General features: G+C 32.2%; 1 protein-coding gene across 1 annotated transcript in view; it reads right to left on the reverse strand.

The window, feature by feature from the left end:
* Nucleotides 1–4,218: 4,218 nt before the first annotated feature.
* The window catches only part of LOC106470915 (pollen-specific leucine-rich repeat extensin-like protein 1), a 21,535-nt gene continuing 15,719 nt past the window's right edge, over nt 4,219–10,034 (reverse strand). Inside the window, exons 8-9 of the mRNA XM_013931492.2 lie at nt 7,768–7,903; nt 4,219–5,389 (exon numbers count right to left, since the gene is read on the reverse strand). Coding sequence (XP_013786946.1) covers nt 5,357–5,389; nt 7,768–7,903 — 169 coding nt within the window. The 3' untranslated portion in view covers nt 4,219–5,356. The remainder of the gene's footprint in view (nt 5,390–7,767; nt 7,904–10,034) is intronic.

Here is a 10,034-nt window from a genome sequence, read left to right on the forward strand (position 1 = left end):
TGCAACAACACAGAGACAACAGCCCACTCACCAAAGATGAAAAGAAGCAGAGGAAGAATGCCTAAAAACAGGACAGCAAAGTAATCAACCCACTTAGTTTACCAATTACCACAAATCTGGTTTAGCATGCAGTCTTCAATAATTTCAAAGGTACATGATCAGCAGTGTTCTTATACAGTTGACTAATTCTAAGCAAACTGCACAAATTTTGGTCTAAATGGACATGGGAATCGATCCCTACTATTAAATCTCTCTCTAGTTTTAAATCGAACATTTATCGATTTGGGAAACCTTGCAGTCTTAAAGAAGAAACTGATCATAATACAGAGGGGGGGGGGGGAGATGATGAGCGGAAAAGAAAGAGGGCCAAATGATAATAGAAGATAAAAATGGGGAAAATGTAAAGTTTAAGAAACCTATTTGAATGGCCTAAGATGTACAAGGCATTATTTGTTGCATATAATTCATATAAACTTAAAGCCTCATAATACAATAACTATGTTAAACATGAGTTTCTGTTGAAAATAATATGATGATAGGAGACACCGAGTTTTACAATGTTGACTACTGAGCATGATAATATATACAGAAAATACTTCTCAATTATCACAATATCATCATGAATAAAACCTTTTCAGGTGTTAAAATGTATAAAATATAAACAAAAAACAGATAATTTTATTGCTGACAGGTGTTTATGTGAATATAGAAATTAAGTAGTATTTGACAAATTTGACTTAAAATAACTATTTCTTGCTTTTCACTGAACAAGAACATTACAGACTCTCTGAAGTCATCTCACTACACATATGTTCAGTAAACAAGAACGTTACTCACTTAAGTCATCTCACTATATATATGTTTAGTGAACAAGAACGTTACTTACAGCTTCATTTAAGACGTGACAGTTTACAGCTTTCCTGAACAAGAATGTTACTTAGAGTCGCTCTTAAGATGTTGAACTAATCGTAGCTTTACTGAACAGGATTGTTATTCTCAGACTAATCGTAGCTTTACTGAACAATAATGTTACTTAGAGTCGCTCTTAAGATGTTGAACTACTCGTAGCTTTATTGAACCAGAAAGTTACTGTTCAAGATGTCTGACTAAGTTTAGCTTTACTGAACAAGAATATTACACTCAGAATATTTTATGATGTCACTCTCGACTGCCTTTAGATTCCCAGCTCCTCGTGGCTTTAGTGAAGAATTTTACTCTTATTGTATAAGATATCTGACTGCCCATAGCTTTACTGAGCAAAAATGTTATTCTTACACTCTCTTTGTATGTTTGATTATGTAAAATCCTTCTTGTTGCAGTTTTATAAGATGTGTGCTGACTACTCAGGCCTACTGAACAAAAATATTACTTTCATGCTGTCTTAGGTTGTTTGAATACTTGTGGCTTTACTGAATAGAAGTGTTATTCTCAGACTAATCGTAGCTTTACTGAACAGGATTGTTATTCTCAGACTAATCGTAGCTTTACTGAACAAGATTGTTATTCTCAGACTAATCGTAGCTTTACTGAACAAGATTGTTACTCTTAAAATAGCTACTTATAGCTTTACTAAAGAATTTTTCTCTGAGACCATCTTAAGATGTGAAGCTACTCGTGGCTTTATTGAACAATGTTATTCTCCCTGTTTCAAGATGTCTACCTCCTCATATCTTTACTGAATAAAAATGTTACTCTCAAACTATCTTATGATTTCTACCTACTTAGAGCTTTACTAAACAAGAATTTTACTCTCAGACTGTCTTTATATGTAAAGCTACTCATGGCTTTATTGAACAAGAACATTACTCTCAGACTGTTTAAAGAAGTCTGACTAGTAATAGCTTTCCTGAACAAGAATGTTACTCTCAGATTGTCGTCAGATGTGAAGCTACTCATGACTTTACTGAACAAGAACATTACTCTTAAGATTGTTTTAAGATGTCACTTCTCGTACAATTTTACTGAAAAAGAATGTTACTCTCAGACTCTTTTAAGATGTCTGAAAAATCATAGCTTTTCTGAACTAGAGCACTAAAGAATGTCTAAAATCATCATTAAATAAAAATTACATAGAATCACACAATACCAGTCATTTTTAAAATAATGTGCTACAACTGTCCAGAATTGTACATCGAAGAAACGGGAAGAAAATTGGAAACCAGATTCACCAAACATAATAAAAAACCCTCCCACGTTTACCACCACTGCAACTCCAAAAATCACAGTATATCCATACAAAATACTGTAATTTTAAACAAAGATTCAAACATCAACAAATGCAAAATAATAGAAGCTATTTTATTTGAACAAAACAACCATACTCTAAACCAACACCCTGAGGTAACAAGATACCTTTACTTAGCTGTCAAGCAATCTCCAGTCATAGATCTCTTTGTTCCATACTGTATATATATATATATATATTCATGTGTCTGTGTAAACTACTTGTCCCTAATGATGACATAACCTTGTCAAATTGTTGTATATTATAATAAAGTTTTCTTAATTTCTTCCAAACTTTTAATGTCTAAGGACGTCTAGCTACTGTAGATTCACTGAACAAAAATGTTCCCCTCGAATGTTTAAAAATCTGACTAATCATATCTTTACTGAACAAGAATGTTAGTCTCAAATGTCTTAAAACAAGACTACTCATAGCTTTACTAAACAAAAATTATTCTGACAGTGTCTTCAGATTTCTGACTATTCACAGATTAATCACAAAATTTATTCTCAAATTGTCTTTATGTCTGACTAATCATAGCTTTACTGAACAAAATTGTTATTGTCCCTGTTTTAAGATGTCTGACAATTCAGACTTACTAAACAAGAATGTTACTCTCATACTGTCTTAAGATTTCTAGCCAGTTGTAGCTTTACAGAACAAGATTGTTACTCTCAAGATGTCTTAAGATTTCTAGCCACTTGTAGCTTTACAGAACAAGATTGTTACTCTCAGGATGTCTTAAGACGTCTGAATAATCTTAACTTTGCTTAACAGGAATATTACCTTTAGACTTTTTTTTTTTTATGATGTCTGACTATCTATAGCTTTAATGAACAGGAATTGTCCTCTCAGCATGTTTTAAGATGTCTGACAATTCAGACTTACTAAACAAGAATGTTACTCTCATACTGTCTTAAGATTTCTAGCCACTTGTAGCTTTACAGAACAAGATTGTTACTCTTAAGATGTCTGAATAACCTTAACTTTGCTTAACAGGAATATTACATTTAGACTTTTGTTTTTTATGATGTCTGACTATCTATAGCTTTAATGAACAGGAATTGTCCTCTCAGCATGTTTTAAGATGTCTGACTAATTACAACTCTACTGAACAAGAATATTACTCTCAAAATATTTTACAACTTATGAGTACTCATAGCAATTCAAAACAAAAAATATTATTCTCAGACTCTTTAGATCTTACTTCCAGACCATCACTAAAGCTATGATTAATCAGACATCTGAAATTGTGAGAGTTACATTCTTTTTCAGTATAGCTATGATTAGTCAGACATCTTAAGACAAAAAATATCACTCTTGCTGTTTTAAGATTTGTGACTGCTCATAGCTTTTAGACAACAGAGAATGTTATTCTTTGACTTCAGGTTTCTAGACTTCTTCTAAAATATTCTTTTTCTGAGTCAATTAGTTTTCCAGAAATTGCTTAATCTCAAACTCGAAGTTCAAGGGAGGTCCAATTCAATCTACACTTTGAACAATGTGTGTTATTGGGTTATACTACTTTCAAGATTAAAAATTTTCAGAATACTAAGTTTATTTATTTTATCTGCTATTGTGTAGCTGTGAAGAGCTGAAGAGTGGCCAATGACACGTTTTCTTCACTCCACCTATCCAGTGTATAGGTTTTTCTCATAGTGACTATAAAGAACATTCAAACAGTGTGTTTGATACTAAGACTTTTGATAACCTGTAGATGATGCAGTATGAATTTTACAATACAATTTAGGTTTCATAGAACATTCTGCTTCCATACGAATATTTTTTCCACTCGACAATGAGATCATTCCTTACTGAAGAAAAGTATTACTTTGACTGAAATTGAAAACAAAAACAATTTCTTTGATTTCTGATTAACAAGAACATGTTGTAAGTCAAATATGTAAAAATTCACAAAGCTTTGTATATTCAGAGATCTTACATTTATATATAATCTGTGTAAGTTAGATCTCATGAAATAAGGGATCAAGGACTTCCCAAAACAACACTTTATTGGCTCTGGAAATGTTTTCCAATAAAATGCTGCACAAAGTGAAGCACAGCCTGAGTGCATAAAAGCCGGGAACAAATTCAACATGAACATTACATTAAATGATATTTTTTTTCCAAACTGGATAGTATTTATAAAAACAGCTTATTTACATGCTGAAAAGTGAATATAAACTACACGATATATCCATTACAAAGCTTGTAACCACAACTCAATATACAGTAAGAAAGCATAGTTTCTGCAAATCTACCAAAATCAAATTAAAATGAAAGCCAACTACTGTTGTGAAACATAAAGTATTCATACATATGTCTTACATTTTACTAATTCATGCACTGTTTTCTATTTGTTAAGCAAATAATTGTTTTTATCTTTTCTTCTCACACATATAAATGCTGAATTATGAGTGTTGAAATTAAACTATGAAACAAACCATTTGAATATGACTTTTTTTTAATACAGTCCTGGCTGTCCACATAAAAAACATTAAAAAAGTTTTTTAAAACTGAAAAAAAAGTTAACAAACTTTAAAATTCAAGCTTTTCTTTTAAATGACAATTTTTACAACTGGAAGAAAGAAAATGAGTTACTTTATTTCTAAAGAAGTTCATAATTATTTCCTTTCATTTCTCCTCCTAAAAGCACACAACATATTAATACATCACATATTTTCCCCTGATTAATTGACAAGACAATTATGGTTCAACAAATGAGAACATAATATTCAAGATCCTAGAAAACAGAAAACATAGACAAATGAAAACCTAGCATGTATGAATGTATTAAAAACTGTCCATGAAGAAGTCCCACAATGTCGCTTGAATCAATGTAGCACTATGAAGATAAACCCGTCAATTCAGGCAGTGCTACACTTTGAAGATTAGCAGCTATATTAAAAATTAACAGTTTTCAACATGTCTTTCTTCTTTTTTCCATATGATGTGCAGCAGTCAGGAGCGGGAAAATACCTCCACTAGGTAAACAACCACATCCACTGACTTGTGTATGTACTTACTGTTGCATCACAGAAAAGGTGACAGTCTGATGATTCTAACTGATACAAGGACTGTTGCATGTGATGACTTTACATGGCCATTAAGCAATCTGAAAAACAGAATACTTTACCGGCGTGGCTTTCTTCCTCGTCCTCTTCCCTGTTAACGGATGGAAAAGAAAAAAAAAAAACAAGACAAGAGGTTCAGTGCTTTCTATTGGTTACATTCAAATGGATGAAAATAAATTTACTTGTGGAATTTCTTTACAGATAACATTTTCTATAAGAATGTGAGTAAGAATATTATTTACATGATGTCAGCAAATAGTTACTTTTTATACAAGTAATACAAATAAACCAAAGTTTAACACACTGGACAATTCTAGTATTATGAAACGTAGTATCTGGTTTTAATAATGAAAATTAATGCTAAGTCATGTAGGCACTATTTAGGCCCAACATTAATTTGTCACAACAGACAAAAGAATATTATGTACTTAAATGGTTAAGGAATGATAATATCTGGTTCTGGTGTTTTTCATAACTTAGTGTCCAGAGCTTCATTGTTCAGAAGTTGAATACCCCTGGTTTACGATCAAGTCTAGTGATAACAGTTGGCTTATTGAAGTAAGTATAGTAGCACATTTCAATGTAATCACTCAGTAATTTGCTTAGTTTATTAAACAGAAAATGGCATGTAACCAAACAACATTTATCAAAAACTTAAGGTCAGGTAGTAAGGTACCCTAATATGTAACCAAACAACATTTATAAACAACCTAAGGTCAGGTAGTAAGGTGCCCTAACATGTAACCAAACAACATTTATCAACAACCTAAGGTCAGGTAGTAAGGTGCCCTAACATGTAACCAAACGACATTTATCAACAACCTAAGGTCGGGTAGTAAGGTGCTCTAACATGTAACCAAACAACATTTATCAACAACCTAAGGTCGGGTAGTAAGGTGCCCTAACATGTAACCAAACAACACTGATCTACTACCTTCGGTCGGGTAGTAATGTGCCCTAACATGTAACCAAACAACGTTTATCAACAACCTAAGATCGGGTAGTAAGGTGCCCTAACATGTAACCAAACAACACTGATCTACTACCTTAGGTCGGGTAGTAATGTGCCCTAACATGTAACCAAAAAACATTGATCTACAGACCAGGGTCTGGTAGTAAGGTGCCCTAATATGTAACCAAACAACATTTATCAACAACCTACAGTAAGGTAGAAAGGTGCCCTAATATATCTAGGTCCAGAGGTTCACTACTGACACAATGCAAGTATTGCTATCATTACAAAAAATAAAAACAGCTAAGAGTACTTGTGTACCATAAAAATTACAACTTTGTCTTATGACTCAAGTCATTCCTGGATTACTACAGTAGCCCAAGTGGAAGATTAGATAATTAATCAAACCCAGGATGAACAGTGTGAGATAACGTTCTCAAGCAACTAAGAAGAAATAAAACCACAAAACACTTACTCAAGTCTTCACAGAAAAAAACTCAACTGATGTGTGGTAAATAACAAAGTAACTGAGATAGTACACTAGGGAACAGCAATTATAACAAGAAAATCAAGACTGACACACACACACAAAACGTTTATTGAGAGTAACCAAAATAAAAGGCTAAATCTGACTGGACTAGTATTATCAGCATATAAGATTTAAGGTATGTAACTAACCACACCAGGTTGTCTCATTACTGAGGATTTACAGATCATACAAAGTTAACCATTAAACAGGAACTGAAAGTGGAGAGATCAACAAAAACTACTAGAAGATCCACAATTTAGTGTTTAGCCAGGAGAAAAGCTGGGAGGTAACGACAGAGATAAGTTGTCATATTTGTAATTTTCACTCTATTTTCAATACCTTATTCTTTACTTACAATTTTACATTAAGATAAATAATTTTATATTTTATTTAGTCATCTTTTTTTCTTTAAATCTTGCTTTGTTTCAGCTATCTCCTCTTTATTTATTGTGAACCAGTTTCTTCTGTTTTAGTACTCTTGCAATACCTTAATCTTTTATAGATTCTCCCTAGGCCAGAAAATGTCATAGTTACTTTTACACATTAATACATCATTCTACTTCAGGTCCTGATCAGAAGTGCATGGCTAAAACATCAATCACAAATTTCACTTTTACATACTAAGAATTTAAACAATCTCTTTGTAGACTTGGATAACTTAGTTTAAAAACAAAACTATTTATTATATGCTTTAGAAACTGCTATTATCACTAGCATTGATCAACACTAAGTTCGTGAAACACAGAAAAAAAAGTTAACAAATAATAAGGTGTAAAAATAAGCAACCAAATAAGCAATATTTTTATATTGAACAATAAATACACTCTACAAGTCATAACACACCAAATAAAGAAATAGAACATGGAAATGTATCGTATTTGGGAAGAAGAAAGAATGTATTACAGTCTCAACAAAAATGCTAATAAAATATATGATGGGAAAAAAAATTTAACAATATATATATATATTTTTAATTCTTATAGCTTACCCTAGATGAAGAGGCTGACAAGGACGAAGTACAGATAATTTTAACTAGTGCTGAAGATGAGGGAGGCCGGCCACGGCCCCGCTTGATTGGGGATCCTGTATCTGTCCCTTCCTGACTACTGTTACCCGGGCTCTTCCTGTTAATATTTAATTGTATCGAAACATTCAGTGTGAAAGAGCTTACTGTGATACCATGATGATTGTTGAACATAAAGTATTTCCACATTCATCGTTTTCTTACAACTTGACCCAAATGTTGAAACTTTGAAGGAAATTCTCAAACTGCTATTGAGTATTGTTAACTGAAATTGTTGCTTCAATCTCAACATTATTCTAAAAATTTTTGTAATCACAGTAAAGTTGCTCCTGTAAATTATTATTACACAAGGCCAAACCTATTAAGTATGAGCATTTCAGTTTCTGTGATTATGTATAAACAGTCATGTGTAGATTAGCCTACAGATATGTACTGAATTTCTAAAGTTGTGTATGAATACTCATGTATAGATTAGCCTACAGATATATACTGAATTTCTGGAGTTGTGTATGAATACTCATGTATAGCTTAGCCTACAGATATGTACTGAATTTCTGGAGTTGTGTATGAATACTCATGCATAGATTAGCCTAAAGATATGTATTGAATTTCTGTGGTTATGTATAAACAGTCATGTGTGGATTAGCCTACAGATATGTACTGAATTTCTGGAGTTGTGTATGAATACTCATGTATAGATTAGCCTACAGATATGTACTGAATTTCTGGAGTTGTGTATGAATACTCATGTATAGATTAGCCTACAGATATGTACTGAATTTCTGGAGTTGTGTATGAATACTCATGCATAGATTAGCCTAAAGATATGTATTGAATTTCTGTGGTTATGTATAAACAGTCATGTGTGGATTAGCTCTACATGCCTAAAGAAGTGTATTGAATTTTTGGGTTTATGTAAAGCTATTGAAGATTGATTTTCACCCATAAAAAAGTGCAATTGGTTTATGAGAGAGAAAAAGTACTCTAGATAATGTCTTCACAGTGAATCAAGTAAACTCATTACCCAAAATGTTTACTGACTTAAAAAGGAATACATATGTATAAATAATCTGGTGAAAAAAGGTCATTACTGTGGTTCAGATGAATAAAATAAACAGGCTTTAACCCAAATCGATTCATCAACTATGCCTGTTGGTGGTCACTCTCATTCAGTCCAGCGCAGGTGCATTCCAACATTACAGTAGAAATGGTAGTAAGAAGGCTTTTCGGTATTTGAATATCATTTCTTTGAACTTTCAAACAAGTTTATTTCAACATATGTCCATGTATGTTGTCTCACTATACAGACAAAACTAATTGCCACTACTAGCAAATGTATGTAACAGTTTACAGTACAGATGGTTTAAATAACACTGCCTGACCCTAGTTACTTGATACATCTTGTTAGAAGACATTACCAAATGATACAGACAACATAAATTACAAAGAAAATTACTTTACAGCACTTAAGAGATTAGTCCTGGTTACATTCCTCTCATTATAGGCAAGATTTATGTTGGAATTTGAAACTTAAGCTCTTCAGTGTATTGAGACCCCTACTGTGAGAATGTCATAGCTTCTCCTGTATTATTGAGACAGATGTGTTTAGTCTGTTTCACAACCAACATATGGGTTTTATTGTTGTCATTTGTACACTGAGTTTTAAACCATTTGCAAAATATCACAATAAACGTTATATATATATATATATATCAATTAGACTGTTTTAATTCCAAAGCAACAACGACAGAAGTGTGGGTCTTACTACAAAGTAAAGATTGTAAGAAAGAAAAATATAAAATTCTTATGTGGTACTGGTACTAGTAGTATTACTTACAAATCACACAAGTTTATGATTCTAAATACTGAATCATTTTATTATTATGAACTAAATATAAAATTACACTAAATTATTGAACTTAAAATTACAAATTTACATGCAAAAGAATATAAAAAATCACAAACTCTTTCAGTTCAAAGTGCTAAGCCTAATTCATGTAAAGACCTTGCACTCGCCACTTGATAGCTCTTAACCCTAACAATCGTGGATCAACTTCTTTCCTAAAACATATATCTATTTTGAGTTAATTTAAATAAATATACGATGCGGCATGACTTAAGCTTATATAGAAAAATAATAAAAGTCACGTACATCCCATGCAGTTTTTTCCAGAAGCAAGTTTTCTAATGCTCATAGAAAAGTACTATTGGACAATACTAAATACAACCTC

This window comes from Limulus polyphemus, unplaced genomic scaffold, assembly GCF_000517525.1.
Source record: "Limulus polyphemus unplaced genomic scaffold, Limulus_polyphemus-2.1.2 Scaffold4290, whole genome shotgun sequence".
Classification (NCBI taxonomy): Eukaryota; Metazoa; Arthropoda; class Merostomata; order Xiphosura; family Limulidae; genus Limulus; species Limulus polyphemus.